The sequence below is a fragment of the Pseudophryne corroboree genome, chromosome 3 (assembly GCF_028390025.1).
Source record: "Pseudophryne corroboree isolate aPseCor3 chromosome 3, aPseCor3.hap2, whole genome shotgun sequence".
Lineage (NCBI taxonomy): Eukaryota > Metazoa > Chordata > Amphibia > Anura > Myobatrachidae > Pseudophryne > Pseudophryne corroboree.
Window position 1 is genome coordinate 404,260,376 of NC_086446.1, and position 27,243 is coordinate 404,287,618.

The 27,243-nt window shown below is 42.6% G+C and overlaps 1 protein-coding gene across 5 annotated transcripts in view; it reads right to left on the minus strand.

Annotated features, from left to right (window-relative positions):
* Positions 1-349: 349 nt before the first annotated feature.
* The window catches only part of PHF20 (PHD finger protein 20), a 360,572-nt gene continuing 333,678 nt past the window's right edge, over positions 350-27,243 (minus strand). For all 5 annotated transcript variants that reach the window (XM_063960149.1, XM_063960151.1, XM_063960150.1 and 2 more), the window contains 2 exons: positions 13,862-14,042; positions 350-2,529 (listed from right to left, as the gene is read on the minus strand). In XM_063960149.1, coding sequence (XP_063816219.1) covers positions 2,390-2,529; positions 13,862-14,042 — 321 coding nt within the window. In that variant the 3' untranslated portion in view covers positions 350-2,389. The remainder of the gene's footprint in view (positions 2,530-13,861; positions 14,043-27,243) is intronic.

Here is a 27,243-nt window from a genome sequence, read left to right on the forward strand (position 1 = left end):
TAAACCTTATTTTAATGTTCTATACTTTTTATTAAGCCACTGAAATGTGCAAAAATAATACACTGGTCCTCTACAATAAAATATCAGTTTTATGAAGTCCAGTTTTTGGAAAGTACAGATGAAATGACGCCAATAGCAGTTACAAAAACAAACAGTTTGTACTTCAGGTGTTAGTGTTCCTTTAAAGAACGTCTCTCTTCAGGGATGCTGCTACCATTTTGGTTATAAGGTCATGAATAAAGACTTCATGCATCTCATGTACATTGAAATATACACACTGCATGTTTTTATACTAAATATTCACAGCCCCCCCATCATCACTCATTGCTATAGCAATAATTGCTCAAAGTTCAGAAACAAAGTTAAATATATATTTATTTTTAGGAAGAACAGTTTCAAAAAGGAAAAACTCCTCTCTAAACGAAAAACTTCAAAGCAGCTTAGGGGGGGGGGGGGGGGGGGGAGAGAAAAAAAGGGGGGATATTGTGGCTCTGCTTCATACCACTAAATAATTTACAATCCACTGCATTTAAAGCATGACTATATTTTCACTTTTATAACACAAAAAAATAGCCAACCAAACTAGTCTTCAGGGAAATTAATTTAGTCTATAAGATTTACACAAATTTGAGTGTTATCAAAACAACTTTTGTTTTCAAACACAAAAACATCGTGAGACAAATTTGTTTTCAGGAGTACAAAAGGAAGAAAATAAAAATAAGGATAATTTACAACACAAATAGAACACTGTTTATACATAAGCTGAAAGGCGTAGTATAACAAAATGATAATTGGCATCTATCTAGGTTGCTGGAGATTTAGCATGCCCTCTTTATTTTAATATATATATATATATATATATATATTTATTTATTTTTTACTTAAAATGCACCACACATACAAAAACGCTACTAGGCATGTTTTACATAATTTTCTGAATTTATGTGAATGGGTTGCATTTGTAGGCAAATAAATCATGCCCCTAAATAAGCGTAGCCAGATTAAAATAAAATCCCATAACTATTTGATTATCTCTTACACAGATACTTAGAGCTGTGCACTACCACTGGCATTCTGCCCACCATATCGACTTAAACATTCAATCATGTTGATCTCACAAAACAAAAACAAGCTTTGAAAAATAATGACGAGCTCACACTTAGCCCTGCCACATCCTTTCTTCAAGCAGCGACAGGGTAATAAATAAACATACATACTATAAAAAAAGAAAAAAAAGAAAATCATGCTGTAAATAATCTATAGAACAGGGACATTTGTGCATAAATTTTGTGGCTTTAGTACATTCATACAAGACCCTACGCCTAAAAAAGCAAAGTTCAACTGGATGTTATAGCTTCCAGAAATAACTTTTGAATAATCAACCTTCAAGTGCTCTTTATAAGTCATACAAGCAAAGTACCAGTTCTGTGATCAACTGTTCATACTAGGTTAGTCCTGAAGGCAAAGTCCATTACCAATTCACTCATTTTACATTGAGACAATTTGTAATGCTGTATTACACAGCACATTTAATAAAATACCATATATGTTTAGTTCCCTCACTCTGTAGGCACAGCTTGACCATAAGTTAATACACCATAATTATACAAAAAGCATTACATAGACCATTTACCAAGTATTCTTAAGTCGTGCCCTAGTAATAGCAGAACGGTGCTCATGTACCAATACAGCAAGTTCAAAAGCAAATTATTTAGAACATAATGCCTACAAAACATTGCAACAACAGAACAAAACAAAAAGAAAATGTCTTATTGGAATATTTAAGCAAGAAGTCAGGACAACAAATTCTCCGTGATTAAATACTGCAAAATGCATCTAGTAAAGGAGGTAAGTTGGTAACCACTTAAGAGGGAAGAAAAAAAAAAACAAAGAGGTCTAACAATCAGGTTATCAAAACTAGAACATTTTTTGGCTCCCTAAGCTGTTCTGTTAGTGGCAATATTTAAGGTTAGTTTAGACTAAGTTATTGTTACCCAACTCATTTGTTATCTATCTTGCTCCAACAATAATAATGTATGAAGAATACCTTTAAAGGATAGGAAAGAAAGCAAAGGAAAGAAAGGAAAAGATAGAAAAGAAAGACACTCAAGCAAAAAAGACACAGACATAAGAGAACTAAAATATGAACTAACAATTTAGGACAACTAAGAAAAACAAAACGTTTTTTACAAGCTTCATTACATTCCGGTAATATTCTAGCCTGTTACCAAATAGTATGAGCAACCTGCTCCTTTGTACTAATATCCTCCATTAAGCCAGCAGTCTGTCCACAGAACACACAGTCTGCATATTTTACTCAAGGCTTTGCAGTACTGAAAGACCTTGATTCTGTTATGACGAGCTGTTTCCATCACCAACTCTAGTCTTTTCATGTAGAACAAAGAGCAATTTGCTCCACTTTGCCAAGGTCCATTAGAAGTTGTTTGATCCTATGCTTCAGTTGAGGAAGCCGCGCAAGTGGTTCTGGAGGCTCCAGTTCTCCGGTATAATCCAAGAAACTCTCTAGAACTGTAAAGAGAGAAGTGCAAGTGTCTTTGTGAGTACTAGCAGTGAGCAGTTTGCATCACTTTGACAGCTCAAATCCAGCTCTGCAGTAAAACAGATTAATATCGAAGCCATTACTCTCCATTGCCAAACACCAGAGACCAAAAAGTGGAGACCTGAAAATTAACACCAGTATCAAATTAGCAGTGGTAATTTACTGTGGCTAATTAACTGCCCCGGGGATTTTTAATTAGCCCCGATGCTGGCAGTTATCAGGGATTTTGTTCCATGTGCCTCCATAGCCAGCCCTTAAAAAAATAAATAAATAAATGAAGGGGGAATAACTGGATAGACCAAAAAAAATAAAAAAATTGGATGTTCATGTAAAAAGAAAAAAACTGCGATACACCCCTGTTTTTCGTGGATGGCGCTAATTTCAATCCCAGAAATGGCCTTGATTCTATTGAGCACGAATTGAATGGAACCGGAAAGGAGCTCCTGGAGCCATTTAATTCAGCACAATGTTATGCCGGAGTTGAGGATTTCTTCTCACACCCTTCCTGGGGTGTGAGCAGAAATCTGAAAAAACAACTGGTGCGAAGCTGTTTTCAGACATAACAGCGCACTGAATTGAATAGCTCTGGGAATTGAATCTAGCTCATAGTATGTTATATTCATTTTTAAAAGTTTTGTGATGAGCAGCTGAGGGCTAAATTTATGAAGACTGGTGAACTGATATAACCGGATATATCTTCTATTCATTATGGCTAATATAACATATCTATATATATATTTTTTTTAATTTATTTATTTATTTTAGTTTATAATTAATTTTTTTCTACAGATTTTATATACAAATGTGAACAAATTTGTTGATATCCTTCCATGAAAATAGAACCCATATTTTTCTCTGAAAGTGAAAAGTAATTGGCATCATTCATTGTTTATTTCACATTTAATAGAAATCAGACTTTGCAGTTGATTTGTTATTCAACAGAATATTTTAAATAAAACAAATGGAAACAGAATGGACAAATATGATGGAACCAGTCACCTAATATTGTGTTGCACAACCTTTAGAGGCAATCACTGCAATCAAGCGCTTTCTGTAGCCCTCAATGAGACTTCTGTACCTGTCAACAGGTACGCTGGCCCACTCTTCCTGAACAAACAGCTCCAGCCGTCTCAGATTTGATGGGTGCCTTCTCCAGGCTGCATGTTTCTTTCAGAGTTGACCAATACTTTGTTCTAATACATATTTTGGTACTTTTGGCTGTGTGTTTTTGGTCATTATCCTGTTAGAGCAGTGTGTCCCAACCTCTGTCCTCAAGGCACATTAAGCATACTGGACAAAATCATACCATCCAACATTTTACACATAAAAATTGGTACAAATCAGAAAAGGGGGCATTTTTTCCTATACTTTCAATGGAAGTTTGGAGATCCAAAAATCCGTACAGACCATATAAAAAAAATAAAAAAAAAGTAGTGTACCTATTAAAAAGGTACAGTTGGAGGGTATGCAAAATAACTGAGGTAATGAAGTCACCTGTGCTCAAGTAAGGCTATCCTTAAACCAAAAGGGCAAGGTAGGAACTGGGCTAAAATGTGATAGAGGGTTACAACAAGTTGCTGCTGAGAGGTGGATGTACTGCAGGACTCCACTTACGTAAATAACCCTAAAACTCAAACCAGTCTCAGCGCGTGTTGGGTTGGATGCAAGTAGGGACTACAATGATAAATTTCAAGAATTTATTATGGATAAAAGCGTAATTTAGCATAAGTCTGTATTTAGCAGATTCATAAAATCTCATAAGTTATACATAGTAACAGTGCCTACTACTGGCATACAACATAAAATCAGTAAAAAAAAAAAAAAAAGATTAAAAATAAAATGATCGAATTGTCTTCTGTTAAAGTAGGGTCTTTCAAAAACACTGTTCTTACTCCAGTAGGGAATAATATAAATATATATATATATATATATAAATATATATATATATCTATCTATATCAATGCACAGCGGGCGGCACTCACGGCTTTGGAAAGAAACACAGGAATCCACCTGAGCGTGTCAACGTTTCAAAGTTTATAGTCAAACTTTTTCGTCAGGACAAGTAACAAACAGAAAGTGACTCACCTATATACCCCCGCAGGTCCGTCCGTGGCGGGCCGCGGCCAGCGTCCCGGCTCAGTAAAAGTGAAATGTAAAATGCTTCCTTTTGCAAAAAATGGATACTAATATTTAACAAATGTTCTTATGACCTAATCCTTCTAGTTATAGAAGAAGTTACCTGTGAGCTACAAAATATACGCTCACAGATAGAGGTATTTGAAGGTGCCCACAAAGCCACACTAGAGGCAGATACCTCCAATCTTTAAATTAGAGAAGCTGACCGATCAGGTGGACAAATACAAGGAGGAGTTAATCCAGTATAAAAGGAATAAATTAGACAAAGTGAACAACGATTATGCTAAACGACTGGTTTATCCATGGATCTCCGGGACGTCCACCACCAGAAGACCGCCACGTCGCCGACCGTATAGACGGTTTCTGGATACGGAATCTTCCACAGATGGCGCTACCTCTGCCAGTGAAGAGGAGCGCCAAGAGTTTTATTCTGGACGTCCCCCTTTAGGGGTTTGCACCAGGGCACAAATAGCCGATCCAAACGGCGTATCACGAGGCAGGGCGGCCAAGGGCAAAAACGCAAAACGGCGTCCTTATGCCAAACGGAAATAGTGTTCAACCTCTCTGACCGTGTCTTTTCTCCTGTGGAAAAGAAGATTCTTTCCTTAGGTCTTAATTTTGTACCTACTACTAAGCTAAGATAAACCCGTTCGAATGGCGAGTAGAACGATTTAAGCTGGAACGGCAGCTAAGATAAAAAGAACATTTTAATGTACAATCTACCTCTGATAAAGTCACTACAATTATTCCACCGACACTCAGAAGCAAGTCTAAATTTGATCCGCCTTCGCAAAATCAGGCGATCAAAACATTTTGCACGACAGTAGATCAAAGTTGTCAAAAGTGCCAAAATCTATGAAGAAAGACATTCTAATCTCTCTAAAACAGAATGGGAGGCCCTTATACAGATGTCTAAGTATGAGGATGTGGTAATCCGTCCAGCGGATAAGGGTGGGGCAATAGTGGACCGAACCACCTCTGATTATGTGAAGGAGCTCTACCGGTTACTTGCGGACATGAACACTTACAAAAAGCTTTCATAGGATCCCACGCTTCAGTTCAAAGAGGAACTGGATACGATCTTGAAGACAGCCCTTGGGGAGAATAGGCTTCATAAAACAGCTTACGAAGCATTAATTACTCCATTCCCAATTACACCGATTTTGTATTCACTACCTAAGTTGCACAAAAATAGTTCTGCCCCTCCAGCGCGCCCCATCATATCAGCACGGGGGTCTTTATTCCAAAACATCTCTATATATTTGGACTTTTTTTTTTACAGCCATGTATCCAGGAAAGAAAAACATGCCTTAAGGATACTACTGCATTGCTGAATAATCTTAATACTATAGGAGATATACCTAAAGGATGTTTGCTGGCTACGATCGATGTGTGCAATCTTTACACCTGCATCCCCCATTTGGAGGGATTGCAGGTTGTGAGATCACTCATCGATGGTAATAAGCAGTATGAGGGACCTGATGTTGAATTATTTTTACAATTATTGCAATTAACTTTACAACGTAATTATTTTCTGTTTAATGACAATTATTATTTACAGCTCCAGGGCTGCTCTGTGGGCAGCAATGAGTCACCATCTTTTGCGAATGCATTTATGTTTCAGGTGGAGGATGATTTATTTTTTTCAACAACAGCAGTTAGTTCAAAAATTCTGGTTTATTTTCGGTATTTAGATGATTTACTGCTCTTTTGGTTAGGATCACAAGAATCCTTGGAGAAATTATTAAATGACCATAACTCATCTACTTCGCCTGTTAAATTTACATATAACATTCATCAGAAAATGGTGGATTACTTAGATGTCCATATTGAGATAGTGGATCATAAAATTGCTACGGATTTATTTGTTAAACCAACGGATCGAAATAACATATTAGCTTCTAGCCACCATCCAATACCCTTGCGCAAAGGTCTCCCTTATTCACAAATGCTACGAGCCAGACGGATTGTTAGCGATGAGACCAAAATTGAATCCACTTTGGACCAGTTAGTTACCAAATTTGTTGTTAGGGGTTATTCTGTACATGAATTACAGGCTACTAAAAACAAAGTGTTAGGAATGACATGTAAAACAACGTTGGACCCATCTAATAAAAAAAAAATCGATCAGTGATGGACTTATTTGGGTCAATAAGTTTAATACCCAAAGTAAGACCATTAATAACATCAGCAAGAAATTTTGGCCGATTATTCAATCAGATAAACATTTAACCTCACTCTCAAATACTCGTCTAATGCCTGCTTACAAACGGGGGAAAAATCTCCGTGACCATTTGGTCAAAACTAATATACAATTCCCAGTAAAACAGAACCGGACAGGAGGGAGCTTTTTAAAGTCATCAAAACCAGGATGTTTCCGCTGCCTAGGATGTACTACTTGTAGTCATATGATACCTGGTGACAGTTTTTGTCACCCATATACTGGCAAGCGGTTTAAAATCAAACACCGAGTAACATGTTGTACAAAATTTGTTGTCTATCTATTTAGTTGCCCCTGTGGTCTCCATTATGTGGGGAAAACGGAATGCACATTTAAAGAAAGAATGGCGGGTCATCGTACCTCCATCAGAGCAGCACTAGCCACTGGACGTAGCGACCAGCCGGTCGCACGCCACTTTCTTAATGCAAAACATCCGTTAGCAGCATTAAAACATCGCATTATTGACCACATTCCCCCATTTACACGGGGAGGGAACCGGGGTCTTTTGTTATTAAAAGCTGAAGCCAGGTGGATTTTTCACCTGGATACTTTATCTCCGAGGGGGCTAAATGAACACTCAGGCCTTTCATGCTTTCTGTAAATATTTAGAAACAGCTAGTGAGAATATTGACACTTTATGACTATGTTGTGTAAGAGGTACTATGTATCTGTCTAGCAATCTTTTAGCATCTATTCTATTAAGAGCTTGTGCATTATATTTAGCATGGCTCCAGATGATGTAATTTTAGCATTATTGAATTGATTGTTATCTAATATACGAGACAAGCACTTGTATGCATACTTTGTCTCTTATTAGCTCTGTTATAGTTGGCAGGGTTTTGGTTAAATATATTCTTTTCTATGATGCTACAAGTGTACAGTATTATTGTATATATTTCTATTGGTGAATGGTGTACATGTAGTGTATTTTGTTTTGTATGTTTTTTACCACGTAACATAATGATTACATATGATTGTCCTCAGCTGGAACCTCCGGGACGCGCTGCGGGCGGACGCCCAGCGATGACGTCACTTTTACTGAGCCGGGACGCTGGCCGCGGCCCGCCACGGACGGACCTGCGGGGGTATATAGGCGAGTCACTTTCTGTTTGTTACTTGTCCTGATGAAAAAGTTTGACTATAAACTTTGAAACGTTGACACGCTCAGGTGGATTCCTGTGTTTCTTTCCAAAGCCGTGAGTGCCGCCCGCTGTGCATTGATATATTATTGAGGATTTCCCCTTCAAATGGAGGGCACCGGCTATTTCCTTGTATATACCTTTTTCCAAATAAGGAGTGCTGCTGACTGGATCTATATATATATATATATATATATATATATATATATATATATATATATATATATATATATGTAGTGGAGAAAATAAGCGCATGGGAGTGCACTAACGAGTTTTAAAAGGGGAAACAAAATCAGGTGGGTATAATTAAAACCAAGAGCACTTATCTGGTTTTATAAGGATTTCCAATGATTGTTGATCATTTGAGATTCACATGTAAAGAAAAAAGATAGCAAAGCATAGTGTGTACTGTTTTCACAAAAAAATGTCATTTAGCAGTAAAGGGCAATGAATTAGGGAACGTGCTTATTCCCAATTATATCTATTTGATAGCCCAGACATTTTTAAAGGTAAACACAATAACAATTTAATATAAAAGACATACAAATGGCTACACTAAAAACGTACAAGATAAAAGGTATATTGAGGCTTATCTGTCCATCTAAAAAGGACTCAGCAGCAGACTGTCCCGACACATATAAAATAGCCAGAATACATGCGTACAGGAGTTTAAAAGTTCAATCGCTTATCTGTCCAAGGATTTGTGATTTTCTGGCCATTTGTCAGAGAATATGAATGATATTTCACAAACTTTTCTTTCACTCATGGTTAGTGGTTGGGTGAAGCCATTTATTGTCAAACAACTGTGTTTACTCTTTAAATCATAATGAAAACAGAAACTACCCAAATGACCCTGATCAAAAGTTTACATACCCTGGAGATTTTGGCCTGATAACATGCACACAAGTTGACACAAACGGGTTTGAATGGCTACTAAAGGTAACCATCCTCACCTGTAATCTGTTTGCTTGTAATCAGTGTGTGTGTATAAAAGGTCAGTGAGTTTCTGGACTCCTGAAAGACCCTTGCATCTTTCATCCAGTGCTGCACTGACGTGTCTGGATTCTGAGTCATGGGGAAAGCAAAAGAATTGTCAAAGGATCTGCGGGAAAAGGTAATTGAACTGTATAAAACAGGAAAGGGATCTAAAAAGATATCCAAGCAATTGAGAATGCCAATCAACAGTGTTCAAACTCTAATTAAGAAGTGGAAAATGAGGTATTCTGTGGAAACCAAATCACGTTCAGATAGACAAACAAAAATTTCAGCCACAACTGCCAGGAAAATTGTTCGGGATTCAAAGAAAAATCCACAAATAACTTCAGCTGAAACACAGGACTCTCTGAAAAAAAGTAGTGTGGTTGTTTCAAGATGCACAATAAGGAGGCATTTGAAGAAAAATGGGCTGCATGGTCAAGTCGCCAGAAGAAAGCCATTACTACGCAAATGCTACAAAGCATCCCGCTTACAATACTCCAAACAGCACAGAGACAAGCCTCAAAACTTCTGGAACAAAGTCATTTGGAGTGATGAGACCAAAATTGAACTTTTTGGCCACAACCATAAACATTACATTTGGAGAGGAGTCAACAAGGTCTATGATGAAAGGTACACCATTCCTACTGTGAAACACGGAGGTGGATCGCTGATGTTTTGGGGATGTGTGAGCTACAAAGGCACTGGAAACTTGGTCAAAATTGATGGCAAGATGAATGCAGCATGTTATCAGAAAATACTGGGGGAAAATTTGCACTCATCAGCCCGGAAGCTGCGCATGGGACGTACTTGGACGTTCCAACATGACAATGATCCAAAACACAAGGCCAAGTCGACCTGTCATTGGCTGCAGCAGAATAAAGTGAAGGTTCTGGAGTGGCCATCTCAGTCTCCTGACCTCAATATCATTGAGCCACTCTGGGGAGATCTCAAACGTGCAGTTCATGCAAGACAGCCCAAGAATTTACAGGAACTGGAGGCTTTTTGCCAAGAAGAATGGGCAGCTTTACCATCTGAGAAAATAAAGAGCCTCATCCACAACTACCACAAAATACTTCAAGCTGTCACTGATGTTAAAGGGGGCAATACACGGTATTAGGAACTGGGGTATGTAAACTTTTGATCAGGGTCATTTGGGTAGTTTCTGTTGTCATTATGATTTAAAAAGAGTAAACACCGTTGTTTGACAATAAATGGCTTCACCCAACCACTAACCATGAGTGAAAGAAAAGTTTGCGAGTTATCATTCATATTATATCATATATATATATATATATATATATATATATATATATATATATATATATTATATTATATTATATCATATATATATATTTCAATTAAAAAAATAATCACGGGATACACCTTAGCGTCTTACTGACCCTGTGTATATAGATAGTTGTAGCAATTTTTGCAATGGTCAATATGTGGTAGAAGATACTCAGTTGTCCCCTGGAATACTTACCCATTCATAGCTATTGAACCTGCCGAGTGCTAGGGTGTCCTTTTACTCTAATGCTGCTATGGCAAAATAATGCCAGTACTTTCCCGCATGGATAGTGTTCCGATACCCTTGTCGGTCTCCCGCTTGCTCTCAATAGAGCGCATCCCCTGATCATTAAGTCAGTGGTGATCAAACTGTGCGCGCCTAGGCACCCTGGGGTGCCTTGATGAACTTGCAGGGCTGCCTTGGGTTGGTTGTTTAAGACTAATTAAAATTATTTACGGTCAGTGCTTCTGACTTCAAATCATAAAAACTTTTGATCGAAAGAAGAGAATCCTGTCCCTCACCATATACTATAACTGAACCCAAGGATAAAAACAATTTACTTTACTGAATATTTTTTTCCAAATTTCTTAGTAAGAAACTTTTGGCCTTGGGGTGCAGTGGAAAGAAAGGAGTTATGGTAGACGTACCATTGTTAACGCTTTCTGCGAGGTACACCGGGTTCCACAGGGAAAACATCGGGTGTAGAGTGGATTTTACTGCATAAATGCACATTTATGCAGTAAAATATTTAATAATTCTCAATAGCTCAGACTTATTATTTCACAGAATATATCTATGCAAGAGTTATAGTGGTGGATTTTGCTTTTTCATCATCACAATTTCACATTATTTCAATCTTTCTCACATATTCATGTTTGTATGTCTAAAAGATTTTTAACTTCTATATTTCGCTGTGTATACCCAGAAATTGTGAATTTTTATATATCGTTGAGCATTAAAAGCTAAGTTTTAAAATGATATGAACCAAAAAACTGCTTTTCAGTTCTCTATTTTTGTTCAATGTAGGAGCAGGTAAGAGAAGGCAGAGGTTAGTCACATAGAACCACATTCTCACGACAGGAGAAGGGACCAGTGGCTAATGCCATACAAACCCATAGAAACTAGGTGCGTCAGGGTGGGCGCCCTGTGGAACCCAGTGTACCTCGCAGAGAGAGATAGATAACAATGGTAAGTGTACCATAACTCTCCTTTTCTGCAGCGGGGTACACTGTGTTCCACAGGGAAAACATTGGGTGATGTTCTAAAGCAGTTCCTCAAGGGAGAGGACGCGCCTTAGTGGGTATAAGTACCTGACATCCAAAAAAAGCATCCTGGGAGGCGAAGTATCAAAAGGCATAGAACCTGATAAACGTGTTCACAGAGGACCACGCAGCCGCCTTGCACAACTGTTCTGCGGATGCGCCACTGCGGGCCACCCAAGAAGGTCCAACAGACCGAGTACGAAACCGGAAGCTAGAGTGGTGCGTTCCAAAGCCCACCAGCAGTGCAGAACGGAGAAGCACTGCGGCTCTGGTAAGCGGCGGCCGGCTAGCAACAGAGGAGGGGGGCCGGACAGAGACGGAGACCCTGCAGACGGCAAAAGGTATACGAGCAGCGCTTACTGCTATCAGGAAATAACTGTGTCAGCATACATAAATCCAAATAGGGTGTACAAGATCCTATTGTTTTGTTCTAATTTCACAGAAGCACCAAATGAAACCTTAGTGTGACTCTATAAGCACACCACTTCTATGTACAAGCACGGTTTTTAAATACCATAAGCCCTTGTGGCAAGGGAAACCAGGTCCCAGGACACTTGAAGCCGATTAGGCTGTGACTTAGTGGATGAGTTTTTATTTAAAGGGACTGATACTGGAAAAAGATTCTAGATACGAACTGTGCTTACTGGTCCTAGTTATTGTGCTTATACAGATTTTTAATCATTTTTGATGAATAAATGTGTTTTAATTTAATTCATTCAGTCTATTTCTCCTCATTCTCTCTTCTTCTCCTTTCTTCATTTTCTAATTTAAATGCTGCGCCAGGATCTCACATTTCTAATCTATAACCAGTAAGGGCAACGGTTTGTTCTACGGCTGCAAATTTAAATCTTATACTCTTTATCCTTAAGGAGTTTGCGCAGATAATATCTTCTTTACCTTTGAATGGGCTTTAATAGCAGCAGGAGCTGAGAGTCCAGCCTGCGCATAAGCTTGTGCAATCACCATTCTAATACATCTGGCCAAGGTTTGCTTATTCGCAGGCCAGCCACGTTTGTGGAAACCAGATAGTACAAACAGGGTATCTGACCGCCTGATAGAGGCAGTGCTCTCCACATAGATACAGAGAGCCCTAACCACATATCCAAAGAACGTTCTTTGGGAGACAAGTCTGAAGCGATAAAGGCCGGAACCACAATCTCTTGTTTAAGGTAGAAAATGACACCACTTTAGGTAAGTAACCTGGGCGAGTTCTCAGAACTGCCCGGTCACGATGGAATATCAGAAAGGATGGACGACAAGACAAAGCACTCAAGTCCGACAGCTTTCTAACTGGGGCAATAGCCAGCAGAAACAGGACCTTGGCTGTGTGACATTTAAGGTCCACTGACTCAAGAGGATCAAATGGAGACACTTGCAGGGCATTCAGGACAACAGACAGATCCCATGGAGTCACAGGAGGAACACAGGGAGGCTGAATACGTAACACACCGTGAGTGAATGTATGAACGTCAGGTAGAGACAAAATTTTTCTCTTAAACCACACCAACAAGGCAGATATGTGAACCTTGAGGGAGGCCAGATGAAGGCCCAAGTCCAGGCCTTGTTGCAGGAAAGCCAGGATTCTAGACTGAAGCGGTACACATCATAGTTCTTATCAGCACACCAGGTGAAGAATTCCACATGTATTGTCAGTGTGCATTGAGGACAGAAGCTGGGAAACACCGTTAGAGGATACATGACCTGCGTAGTAAAGTTCACTCCAAAATGACTTAATAGTCTTGATATTTCATTTAAGATTCAAGCCCCCCCCAAACTATGGTATTGTATCAAGTAGAATAGCTAGAATTAACAATTTCATAAGCTATTCAGGAAATAGCTTTGCAGAAAACACACATGGTTCAATGTATTAACATCAAGTGGGACTATAGATGTGGTACCTGCTAGGTGTTCTATGTCATGTAAGATGGATATTGTAATTTAATACTAACATATCAAGAGTAAAAAAAGAAGAAGAAAAAAAAAGAAAGAAGGTTTAGTTTATTTCCCCACCCTTTTAAATTGTAATACTTGGCAATGCAAAACCAGTGCTGGGGGAGAAGGACTGGATCTACTGCTTTAAAAACAGTCTAAATACATATACAAATAATTTGTGATGTTTATGCTCTATACCTACATCCAGATGAACGTTCTAAAAACCATAAACACACCTATCCATGTCTAACAAAAAGATTTAAAAAACCAACATAAAAAACCCAAAAAACTTATTTTGATTTCAATAATGGCATGAAAACACAACATTACATCTGAAGTACTTACCATCAAGTTCTTTCTCTATAAAATCCATTCTATGAGTGACTTCATCCTGCAGGGACTCCAGATGTGCCAGCAGATTCAATTGCCACTGTAGCTGTGAGCTGACTGTAGCATCACCATTGTCCATGGGCTGTGCATGTGGTGACTCCTGAGGTGGATTCCTCTTTGACAAGCAGTCTCTGACCTAAAAAGCACACTGATTATAGGTGGTCTATTCTTGGCACAGTGTTTTACATTTCCTCTACAGATATTGCCTCCACCACTGGTTTAGGGTCCAATGGAGTCAAGGTGTAGCCCAGGCTTAGATGGGTCCTAGCTGGTGCAGTGGCTGGTAGAAAGGGAGTAAAGAACGGCACCAAGGCTGCTCTATTCAAAATGGGAAGCATTTGATATCCCGGCTGTTGGGATCACGACCGATGGGATACAGACACCTATTCTCCCACTTGGGGTGTCCACGACTCCCCGGGAGGGAGAATAAATAGCAAGGCGCACCATCGTGCCCGCAGCGTGGCGAGCCCGCAAGGGGCCTTTTCGCACTCGTCCCGCGGTCGGGATCCCGGTGCTGGTATCATGACTGCCGGGATATCGTAGTCGACCCATTCAAAACAATGTCCAACTATAAAAGCTGTAGTACTCCCTATGAGTCCCCACAACAGGCTCTCCAATGAATACAGGTCAAACTGGAATGGAAGTTACAAAACAGTCCACACCTAATAGATGAATAAACAAACAAATGCTTTAAATAAGATTTTACTTACCGATAAATCTATTTCTCGGAGTCCGTAGTGGATGCTGGGGTTCCTGAAAGGACCATGGGGAATAGCGGCTCCGCAGGAGACAGGGCACAAAAAGTAAAGCTTTTTCCGATCAGGTGGTGTGCACTGGCTCCTCCCCCTATGACCCTCCTCCAGACTCCAGTTAGGTACTGTGCCCGGACGAGCGTACACAATAAGGGAGGATTTTGAATCCCGGGTAAGACTCATACCAGCCACACCAATCACACCGTACAACTTGTGATCTAAACCCAGTTAACAGTATGATAACAGCGGAGCCTCTGAAAGATGGCTTCCTTCAACAATAACCCGAATTAGTTAACAATAACTATGTACAATTTATGCAGATAATCCGCACTTGGGATGGGCGCCCAGCATCCACTACGGACTCCGAGAAATAGATTTATCGGTAAGTAAAATCTTATTTTCTCTATCGTCCTAGTGGATGCTGGGGTTCCTGAAAGGACCATGGGGATTATACCAAAGCTCCCAAACGGGCGGGAGAGTGCGGATGACTCTGCAGCACCGAATGAGAGAACTCCAGGTCCTCCTTAGCCAGAGTATCAAATTTGTAAAATTTTACAAACGTGTTCTCCCCTGACCACGTAGCTGCTCGGCAAAGTTGTAATGCCGAGACCCCTCGGGCAGCCGCCCAAGATGAGCCCACCTTCCTTGTGGAGTGGGCCTTTACAGATTTAGGCTGTGGCAGGCCTGCCACAGAATGTGCAAGTTGGATTGTGCTACAGATCCAACGAGCAATCGTCTGCTTAGACGCCGGAGCACCCATCTTGTTGGGTGCATACAATATAAACAACGAGTCAGATTTTCTGACTCCAGCTGTCCTTGCAATATATATTTTTAATGCTCTGACAACGTCCAGTAACTTGGAGTCCTCCAAGTCACTTGTAGCCGCAGGCACTACAATAGGCTGGTTCAGATGAAATGCTGACACCACCTTAGGGAGAAAATGCGGACGAGTCCGCAGTTCTGCCCTGTCCGAATGGAAAATCAGATATGGGCTTTTGTAAGATAAAGCTGCCAATTCTGACACTCTCCTGGCAGAAGCCAGGGCTAGAAGCATGGTCACTTTCCATGTGAGATATTTCAAATCCACCTTTTTTAGTGGTTCAAACCAATGAGATTTTAGGAAATCCAAAACCACATTGAGATCCCACGGTGCCACTGGAGGCACCACAGGAGGCTGTATATGCAGCACTCCCTTAACAAAGGTCTGGACTTCAGGGACTGAAGCCAATTCTTTTTGAAAGAAAATCGACAGGGCCGAAATTTGAACCTTAATAGATCCCAATTTGAGACCCATTGACAATCCTGATTGCAGGAAATGTAGGAATCGACCCAGTTGAAATTCCTCCGTCGGAGCACTCCGATCTTCGCACCACGCAACATATTTTCGCCAAATTCGGTGATAATGTTGCACGGTTACTTCCTTCCTTGCTTTAATCAAAGTAGGAATGACTTCTTCCGGCATGCCTTTTTCCTTTAGGATCCGGCGTTCAACCGCCATGCCGTCAAACGCAGCCGCGGTAAGTCTTGAAACAGACAGGGACCCTGCTGAAGCAAGTCCCTCCTTAGAGGTAGAGGCCACGGATCTTCCGTGATCATCTCTTGAAGTTCCGGGTACCAAGTCCTTCTTGGCCAATCCGGAACCACTAGTATCGTTCTTACGCCTCTTTGCCGTATAATTCTCAATACTTTTGGTATGAGAGGCAGAGGAGGAAACACATACACCGACTGGTACACCCAAGGCGTTACCAGCGCGTCCACAGCTATTGCCTGCGGATCTCTTGACCTGGCGCAATACCTGTCCAGTTTTTTGTTGAGGCGAGACGCCATCATGTCCACCATTGGTCTTTCCCAACGGGTTACCAGCATGTGGAAGACTTCTGGATGAAGTCCCCACTCTCCCGGGTGAAGATCGTGTCTGCTGAGGAAGTCTGCTTCCCAGTTGTCCACTCCCGGGATGAACACTGCTGACAGTGCTATCACATGATTCTCTGCCCAGCGAAGAATCCTTGCAGCTTCTGCCATTGCACTCCTGCTTCTTGTGCCGCCCTGTCTGTTCACATGGGCGACTGCCGTGATGTTGTCCGACTGGATCAACACCGGTTTTCCCTGAAGCAGAGGTTCTGCCTGGCTTAGAGCATTGTATATTGCTCTTAGTTCCAGAATGTTTATGTGAAGAGACGTTTCCAGGCTCGTCCATACTCCCTGGAAGTTTCTTCCTTGTGTGACTGCTCCCCAGCCTCTCAGGCTGGCGTCCGTGGTCACCAGGATCCAATCCTGTATGCCGAATCTGCGGCCCTCCAATAGATGAGCACTCTGCAACCACCACAGAAGAGACACCCTTGTCCTTGGAGACAGGGTTATCCGCAGGTGCATCTGAAGATGCGACCCTGACCATTTGTTCAACAGATCCCTTTGGAAAATTCTTGCGTGGAATCTGCCGAATGGAATTGCTTCGTAAGAAGCCACCATTTTTCCCAGGACTCTTGTGCATTGATGTACAGACACCTTTCCTGGTTTTAGGAGGTTCCTGACAAGCTCGGATAACTCCTTGGCTTTTTCCTCCGGGAGAAAAACCTTTTTCTGAACCGTGTCCAGAATCATCCCTAGGAACAGCAGACGAGTTGTCGGCATTAACTGGGATTTTGGAATATTCAGAATCCACCCGTGCTGTTTTAGCACTTCCTGAGACAGTGCTAATCCCATCTCTAGCTGTTCTCTGGACCTCGCCGTTATTAGGAGATCGTCCAAGTATGGGATAATTAATACGCCTTTTCTTCGAAGAAGAATCATCATCTCGGCCATTACCTTTGTAAAGATCCGAGGTGCCGTGGACAATCCGAACGGCAGCGTCTGAAACTGATAGTGACAGTTTTGTACAACGAACCTGAGGTACCCCTGGTGTGAGGGGTAAATTGGAACGTGGAGATACGCATCCTTGATGTCCAAGGATACCATAAAGTCCCCCTCTTCCAGGTTCGCTATCACTGCTCTGAGTGACTCCATTTTGAACTTGAACTTCTTTATGTACAGGTTCAAGGACTTCAGATTTAGAATAGGCCTTACCGAGCCATCCGGCTTCGGTACCACAAAAAGAGTGGAATAATACCCCTTCCCTTGTTGCAGAAGAGGTACCTTGACTATCACCTGCTGAGAGTACAGCTTGTGAATGGCTTCCAACACCGTCTCCCTTTCGGAGGGGGACGTTGGTAAAGCAGACTTCAGGAAACGGCGAGGTGGATCTGTCTCTAATTCCAACCTGTATCCCTGAGATATTATCTGCAGGATCCAGGGATCTACTTGCGAGTGAGCCCACTGCGCGCTGTAATTTTTGAGACGACCCCCCACGGTCCCCGAGTCCGCTTGAGAAGCCCCAGCGTCATGCTGAGGCTTTTGTAGAAGCCGGGGAGGGCTTCTGATCCTGGGAAGGAGCTGCGTGTTGCTGTCTCTTCCCTCGACCTTTGCCTCGTGGCAGATATGAATAGCCCTTTGCTCTCTTATTTTTAAAGGAACGAAAGGGCTGCGGTTGAAAAGTCGGTGCCTTTTTCTGTTGGGGAGTGACTTGAGGTAGAAAGGTGGATTTCCCGGCTGTAGCCGTGGCCACCAAATCTGATAGACCGACTCCAAATAACTCCTCCCCTTTATACGGCAAAACTTCCATATGCCGTTTTGAATCCGCATCGCCTGTCCACTGTCGCGTCCATAAAGCTCTTCTGGCCGAAATGGACATAGCACTTACCCGTGATGCCAGTGTGCATATATCCCTCTGTGCATCACGCATATAAAGAAATGCATCCTTTATTTGTTCTAACGACAGTAAAATATTGTCCCTGTCCAGGGTATCAATATTTTCAATCAGGGATTCTGACCAAACTACCCCCGCACTGCCCATCCAGGCAGTCGCTACAGCTGGTCGTAGTATAACACCTGCATGTGTGTATATACTTTTTTGGATATTTTCCATCCTCCTATCTGATGGATCTTTAAGTGCGGCCGTCTCAGGAGAGGGTAACGCCACTTGTTTAGATAAGCGTGTTAGCGCCTTGTCCACCCTAGGAGGTGTTTCCCAGCGCTCCCTAACCTCTGGCGGGAAAGGGTATAATGCCAATAATTTCTTTGAAATTATCAGCTTTTTATCAGGGGCAACCCACGCTTCATTACACACGTCATTTAGTTCTTCTGATTCAGGAAAAACTATAGGTAGTTTTTTCATACCCCACATAATACCCTGTTTAGTGGTACCTGTAGTATCAGCTAAATGTAACGCCTCCTTCATTGCCAAAATCATATAACGTGTGGCCCTACTGGAAAATACGGTTGATTCGTCACCGTCACCACTGGAGTCATCGCCTGTGTCTGGGTCTGTGTCGACCGACTGAGGCAAAGGGCGTTTCACAGCCCCTGACGGTGTTTGAGTCGCCTGGACAGGCACTAATTGATTGTCCGGCCGTCTCATGTCGTCAAACGACTGCTTTAGCGTGTTGACACTATCCCGTAGTTCCATAAATAAAGGCATCCATTCTGGTGTCGACTCCCTAGGGGGTGACATCCTCATATTTGGCAATTGCTCCGCCTCCACACCAATATCGTCCTCATACATGTCGACACACACGTACCGACACACAGCAGACACACAGGGAAAGCTCCTAACGAAGACAGGACCCACTAGCCCTTTGGGGAGACAGAGGGAGAGTTTGCCAGCACACACCAAAAGCGCTATATATATATCAGGGATAGCCTTATAATAAGTGCTCCCTTATAGCTGCTTTGTTATATCAAAATATCGCCATAAATGTGCCCCCCCCTCTCTGTTTTACCCTGTTTCTGTAGTGCAGTGCAGGGGAGAGACTTGGGAGCCGTCCTGACCAGCGGAGCTGTGAGAGGAAATGGCGCCGTGTGCTGAGGAGATAGGCCCCGCCCCTTTTCCGGCGGGCTCGTCTCCCGCTATTTAGAAAAATTAGGCAGGGGTTAAATATCTCCATATAGCCTCTAGGGCTATATGTGAGGTATTTTTAGCCTTTATAGGTACTCATTTGCCTCCCAGGGCGCCCCCCTCCCAGCGCCCTGCACCCTCAGTGACTGCCGTGTGAAGTGTGCTGAGAGGAAAATGGCGCACAGCTGCAGTGCTGTGCGCTACCTTTAGAAGACTGCAGGAGTCTTCAGCCGCCGATTCTGGACCTCTTCTGATTTCAGCATCTGCAAGGGGGCCGGCGGCGTGGCTCCGGTGACCATCCAGGCTGTACCTGTGATCGTCCCTCTGGAGCTTGATGTCCAGTAGCCAAGAAACCAATCCATCCTGCACGCAGGTGAGTTGACTCCTTCTCCCCTCAGTCCCTCGCTGCAGTGATCCTGTTGCCAGCAGGAATCACTGTAAAATAAAAAACCTAGCTAAACTTTCTCTAAGCAGCTCTTTAGGAGAGCCACCTAGATTGCACCCTTCTCGGCCGGGCACAAAAATCTAACTGGAGTCTGGAGGAGGGTCATAGGGGGAGGAGCCAGTGCACACCACCTGATCGGAAAAAGCTTTACTTTTTGTGCCCTGTCTCCTGCGGAGCCGCTATTCCCCATGGTCCTTTCAGGAACCCCAGCATCCACTAGGACGATAGAGAAAATGTGGCACACAGATAGTAAAATGCATAAATATGTATAAAGTACAGGTGACACCATAGTAAATAAACAGCTCTACATCTGGGTTGACATAGTGGCATCAGTTCTGGGTTTATTTTGCTCAGTTTATTCATTATCTATCATACTAGGATTTGAAAAAGTACTAGTCTGTGGACATGGGGAACAACTTTTATGGCTCTGTACCCAGCAGTGAGCAAGAGACGACAATTATTTAGAGCAGGCGGATAATCACAAAGTGAGGGTGAAAGAATGTTTCAACAAGCACTAGATGTTGATACGCACACCGATGGCTGACAGCATATTCACGCACCATTTAACGCTAACATCAGAAGTGAAGTGGCTTTAAGGGCTCTTGGCTTTGAGATCATTGACCTGGCATCTAAACAGATTGGCCTTGTACATATATTACTTAAACAAGGACTACAATGTACAGTGCTTCTTAATTTGTTAGTTTATATCTAAAAATAAAAAGCTGGATTTAAGTCTTTACTGTAGAAACATTTTCTAAAATTCTATAGGGGACACGAACGCTGGAGGCAGCAGCACATGGAGCCTGACAAGTTAAAGGTCAACTGTTTTGAACAGTGGCTCCTTCCCATCTATACCTTGGTATTCTCCTTCAACCAATCAGTTATTTTCCAACAAAGCCTCAGGAAGGAAAGTGTCAGAGTATAGAAAGTTTTGAAAAGTAAATATTCCAAAAATAACAAAAAGAAACCATACAACAAAACTCTGGGAGTGCATTCGTCGTCTCAAACTGAATTTGAGAAAATAATTTTATACTAAGTACAAAAAACAACTTTTCTTTCCTCTAGGGCAGCGGTTCTTAACTCCAGTCCTCAAGTACCTAACAGGTCATGTATTCATAATGTGTGCATGTGGAAACAGGTGGGATAATTACCCTTACATGATTAAAAAAAATCCACAAAACAAAGCCTGTTGGGGGCACTTGGGGGTTGGAGTTCTCACTGAGCACATGTGACAGGTTCTCACTGAGCACATGTGACAGAGTCTGGAGACGCCAAGGAGAACTTTCTGCTGCCTGCAACATCCTCCAGCATGACCAGTTTGGCAGTGGGTCAGTAATGGTGTCGGGTGGCATTTCTTTGGGGGGCCGTACAGCCCTCTATGTGCTCGCCAGAGGTAGCCTGACTGCCATTAGGTACCGAGATGAGATCCTCAGACCCCTTGTGAGACCATATGCTGGTGCGGTTGGCCCTGGGTTCCTCCTAATGCAAGACAATGCTACACCTCATGTGGCTGGAGTGTGTCAGCAGTTCCTGCAAGACGAAGGCATTGATTCTATGGACTGGCCCGCCCGTTCCCCAGACCTGAATCCAATTGAGCACATCTGGGACATCATGTCTCGCTCCATGCACCACAGACTGTCCAGGAGTTGGCGGATGCTTTAGTCCATGTCTGGGAGGAGTTCCCTCAGGAGACCATCCGCCACCTCATCAGGAGCATGCCTGGGCGTTCTAGGGAGGTCAAACAGGCACGTGGAGGCCACACACACTACTGAGCCTCATTTTGACTTGTTTTAAGGACATTACATCAAAGTTGGATCAGCCTGTAGTGTGTTTTTCCACTTTAATTTGGAGTGTGACTCCAAATCCAGACCTCCATGGGTTAATAAATTCGATTTCCATTGATAATTTTTGTGTGATTTTGTTGTCAGCACATTCAACTATGTAAAGAACAAAGTATTTAATAAGAATATTTCATTCATTCAGATCTAGGATGTGTTATATTAGTGTTCCCTTTATTTTTTTGAGCAGAGTGTGTGTATGTGTATACACACACTATATACATATATATATATATATACACACACATATACATACATACACATATATATATATATATATATATATATATATATATATAGAAATTCAGCCCGGCACTCTGTTTGTAATGCAGGATCTGCCCCGGTGCCTCCAGTGACGGAATCAATAGTAAATAAAAGAAGGCTGCGGCACTCGAGGTCTTGTCAAAAAGTAGGTTATTATTGAAACATCAAAGCCAATACATCGACGTTTCGGGGATTTTAACCCCTTTTTCAAGATGTGTGGAAGCGTGTGTAAAAAGTGTAAAAGACTCACCTTAAATAGAAGAGAACACCACCCACCCAGAGGAAGTGCTGCCGCTCCGGGACCCGCCGTGGACGCCGGACCGCGCAGGGAGATGACGCGTCAGTTGGACGTCGCATAGACAGGTTGCTAGGCGACGTCAGAGAAACAGTAAACACCCGACCAGAAGCCGCTGTGAAGGAAAGACCAGAGACGTGATAGTATCACAAAGAACAAACAGGGTGCAGGCATACAAAAGAGACAATAATGAATACTCAAGGCTATATAGTGTAAATAGAACAATTAAGCCCAGAGGTTAAATGTAATGGGTCACCCTGTGTAAGAGGTAATGGTATAGCGATAAAGCGAGTCAGCACTCATCCTAGGACCTATATCAGCACTCATCCTAGGACCTATATCAGTATGACAGGGATAAGCTACATCACTATAATTCTAACATACAGGCAATACTGTCCCTATATTATAGGTGTATAGCATGCTGATGATATTAATGTTCACTTGATGCACATTATAAACATCCATTAGCCAAAGGTACTCCACACGATTCTCTCATTCAAGCCCGTAGGGTGCATGGTGCCCAACTTAAAGATCCAAGTCGATTCCTTCTTTAGAAGCAGGCCCTCTCTGTCACCACCCCGTAACGATTTAGGAACCTCGTCTATGATGATATGTTTAAGCCCAGACAGGGTATGTTGAGCTTCGAAGAAATGTCTGGCTACAGGCTGATCGGAGGCTTTTCCAGACAGTGCAGCCTTAATTGCGGACCGGTGAAGGGCCATGCGTTCTCTTAGGGTCCTGATTGTTTTGCCCACGTAGCAAAGGCCACACGGGCAAATGATCAAATAAATGATGAATGTGGAAGTGCAGGTCACTGTGTGTCGAATGTAGATTTTTTTGTTGGTTAATGGCAACGAGAACACTGAACCTGTCAGCATGTGGGTGCAAGTGGTGCAACCCAAACACCTATAGCAACCAGGTTTTTTAGAAATGAATGTATCACCCTTAGGGACATCTGTGGGTTTGGGAAACTTGGAAATGTCGGTGTGTACAAGCAAGTCACGTAAGTTACGTCCCCTTCTGTAGCTCATCATGGGAGTTTTATGTTTGAATGGTAATTGCGAATCAGTGGACACTATGGGCCACAAGGCCCTGTTTGCTCGATTCAATACAGAGCTTGAGGTGTCAAACTGTGATCCAAGGTATTCTCTTCTCTAATGTTCTCTCCTTCGATTGCATCAAACCACTTCGGGGCATTTTCAACACCTCTTTCTTGGTGGCTTCCAGAGAAGTGCAGTCATAGCCTCTTGCTATGAATTTTTGTATTAGCCTATCCAATTCGTTCTCCAAACTCTCTGGTTGGTTGTGAATGCGAGCTATTCTAATCATCTGTGACCTAGGCAATCCTTGCTTCAAGGGCCTAGGATGATGGCTGTTAGCCTGAAGAAGGGTATTGTTGTCCGTCGATTTGTGATAGGCACTGGTGTATAATGTGCCATCTTGTATGGTAACCAGAACGTCAAGATAATTGATGGACGTGGCCGATATCTGGTGGGTGATCCTTATGGGAGATGATCTTGCGTTAATGGAGGACAGCAACTTCTCCAGCAGAGCCTTGCTTCCTGTCCATATGATGAACAGGTCATCAATATACCTGGTAAAAAGTGCTATATGGGCTGACAGCTCCTCATCTTGGAAGAACATCTTGACCTCCTCCTTCAGCATGTAGACGTTGGCGTATGACGGAGCCACATTACTTCCCATCACACAGCCGGTTCTCTGTTGGTAGAACCGGCCGTCGAATAGGAAGTAGTTCCTGGTGAGGGTTAATTCTAGTAATGTCATGTAGAGATCAAGGTTGACGTCAGACATTTTTTCTTCAACCAGAAAAGTTCTCATGGCTGCCAGCCCATCAGTATGCGGGATACCGGTATACAGGCTGCAGATGTCTACTGTACACAAAAGTGCCCCTGCCGGAACTGAGCCAAATGTTTCCAAAGTATGTAAAAAAGAAGTGGTGTCCTTGAGGCAAGTCGGTTGTTTAAGCACCAGAGGTTGTACTATGGTGTCAAGAAATTGTGAGATGGGTTGATACAGCGACTGTCGCGCCGAAATGATGGGGCGTCCAGGCGGTGCAGTTGTACTTTTATGAATCTTAGGCACCGTATATAAGATGGGCACTACCGGATGCTGTTGTGTCAGAGCTTTACGTAGTTTATCCGAAATGTGCTCCTGTGCATATGCTGTGGCAAGGATGTTGTCTAATTCTTGCTTGAAGGTCACAGTGGGGTCTGCAGTCAACTCACTGTACGTCTTAGAATCTGCTAACTGTGTGAGAATTTCGGACCTATAGTATGCAAGGTCCAAGATCACTACCCCCCCGCCCTTGTCTGCTGGGCGGATGACAATCTTTCCAAGCGCACGTTTTCTCCAATAGAGTTGAAAGTTCTCAATTACGGTCTTACATTTGTCCCCACCAATGTACATGATGATTTGACTTGGAAAATAGATCTGTTCCAATTTGCCAGGAAACTGCGGCGTCAAGAATATTTTGCTCAGCAACCATCACAGAACTCACCCTCAACTTCCACTTTACAACCATTCATCAACAAACGGAGCCACTCCCTGTTTGATCCCCCTTCGGCCAATCCCTCCATTAAGTCATTTATTCGCTTAATGGATGAATCAATGGACAAATATTCTAAAGCAGTCAAACAACATCATTATAATTTGTCCAAACAGGAACAAGTGGCACTTAAGAACCTCGGTTCTTATACAGATATTGTCATCCGCCCAGCAGACAAGGGCGGGGGGGTAGTGATCTTGGACCTTGCATACTATAGGTCCGAAATTCTCACACAGTTAGCAGATTCTAAGACGTACAGTGAGTTGACTGCAGACCCCACTGGGACCTTCAAGCAAGAATTCGACAACATCCTTGCCACAGCATATGCACAGGAGCACATTTCGGATCAACTACGTAAAGCTCTGACACAACAGCATCCGGTAGTGCCCATCTTATATACGGTGCCTAAGATACATAAAAGTACAACTGCACCGCCTGGACGCCCCATCATTTCGGCGCGACAGCTGTATCAACCCATCTCACAATTTCTTGACACCATAGTACAACCTCTGGTGCTTAAACAACCGACTTGCCTCAAGGACACCACTTCTTTTTTACATACTTTGGAAACATTTGGCTCAGTTCCGGCAGGGGCACTTTTGTGTACAGTAGACATCTGCAGCCTGTATACCGGTATCCCGCATACTGATGGGCTGGCAGCCATGAGAACTTTTCTGGTTGAAGAAAAAATGTCTGACGTCAACCTTGATCTCTACATGACATTACTAGAATTAACCCTCACCAGGAACTACTTCCTATTCGACGGCCGGTTCTACCAACAGAGAACCGGCTGTGCGATGGGAAGTAATGTGGCTCCGTCATACGCCAACGTCTACATGCTGAAGGAGGAGGTCAAGATGTTCTTCCAAGATGAGGAGCTGTCAGCCCATATAGCACTTTTTACCAGGTATATTGATGACCTGTTCATCATATGGACAGGAAGCAAGGCTCTGCTGGAGAAGTTGCTGTCCTCCATTAACGCAAGATCATCTCCCATAAGGATCACCCACCAGATATCGGCCACGTCCATCAATTATCTTGACGTTCTGGTTACCATACAAGATGGCACATTATACACCAGTGCCTATCACAAATCGACGGACAACAATACCCTTCTTCAGGCTAACAGCCATCATCCTAGGCCCTTGAAGCAAGGATTGCCTAGGTCACAGATGATTAGAATAGCTCGCATTCACAACCAACTAGAGAGTTTGGAGAACGAATTGGATAAGCTAATACAAAAATTCATAGCAAGAGGCTATGACTGCACTTCTCTGGAAGCCACCAAGAAAGAGGTGTTGAAAATGCCCCGAAGTGGTTTGATGCAATCGAAGGAGAGAACATTAGAGAAGAGAATACCTTGGATCACAGTTTATGACACCTCAAGCTCTGTATTGAATCGAGCAAACAGGGCCTTGTGGCCCATAGTGTCCACTGATTCGCAATTACCATTCAAACATAAAACTCCCATGATGAGCTACAGAAGGGGACGTAACTTACGTGACTTGCTTGTACACACCGACATTTCCAAGTTTCCCAAACCCACAGATGTCCCTAAGGGTGATACATTCATTTCTAAAAAACCTGGTTGCTATCGGTGTTTGGGTTGCACCATTTGCACCCACATGCTGACAGGTTCAGTGTTCACGTTGCCATTAACCAACAAAAAAATCTACATTCGACACACAGTGACCTGCACTTCCACATTCATCATTTATTTGATCATTTGCCCGTGTGGCCTTTGCTACGTGGGCAAAACAATCAGGACCCTAAGAGAACGCATGGCCCTTCACCGGTCCGCAATTAAGGCTGCACTGTCTGGAAAAGCCTCCGATCAGCCTGTAGCCAGACATTTCTTCAAAGCTCAACATACCCTGTCTGGGCTTAAACATATCATCATAGACGAGGTTCCTAAATCGTTACGGGGTGGTGACAGAGAGGGCCTGCTTCTAAAGAAGGAATCGACTTGGATCTTTAAGTTGGGCACCATGCACCCTACGGGCTTGAATGAGAGAATCGTGTGGAGTACCTTTGGCTAATGAACGTTTATAATGTGCATCAAGTGAACATTAATATCATCAGCATGCTATACACCTATAATATAGGGACAGTATTGCCTGTATGTTAGAATTATAGTGATGTAGCTTATCCCTGTCATACTGATATAGGTCCTAGGATGAGTGCTGACTCGCTTTATCGCTATACATTACCTCTTACACAGGGTGACCTATTACATTTAACCTCTGG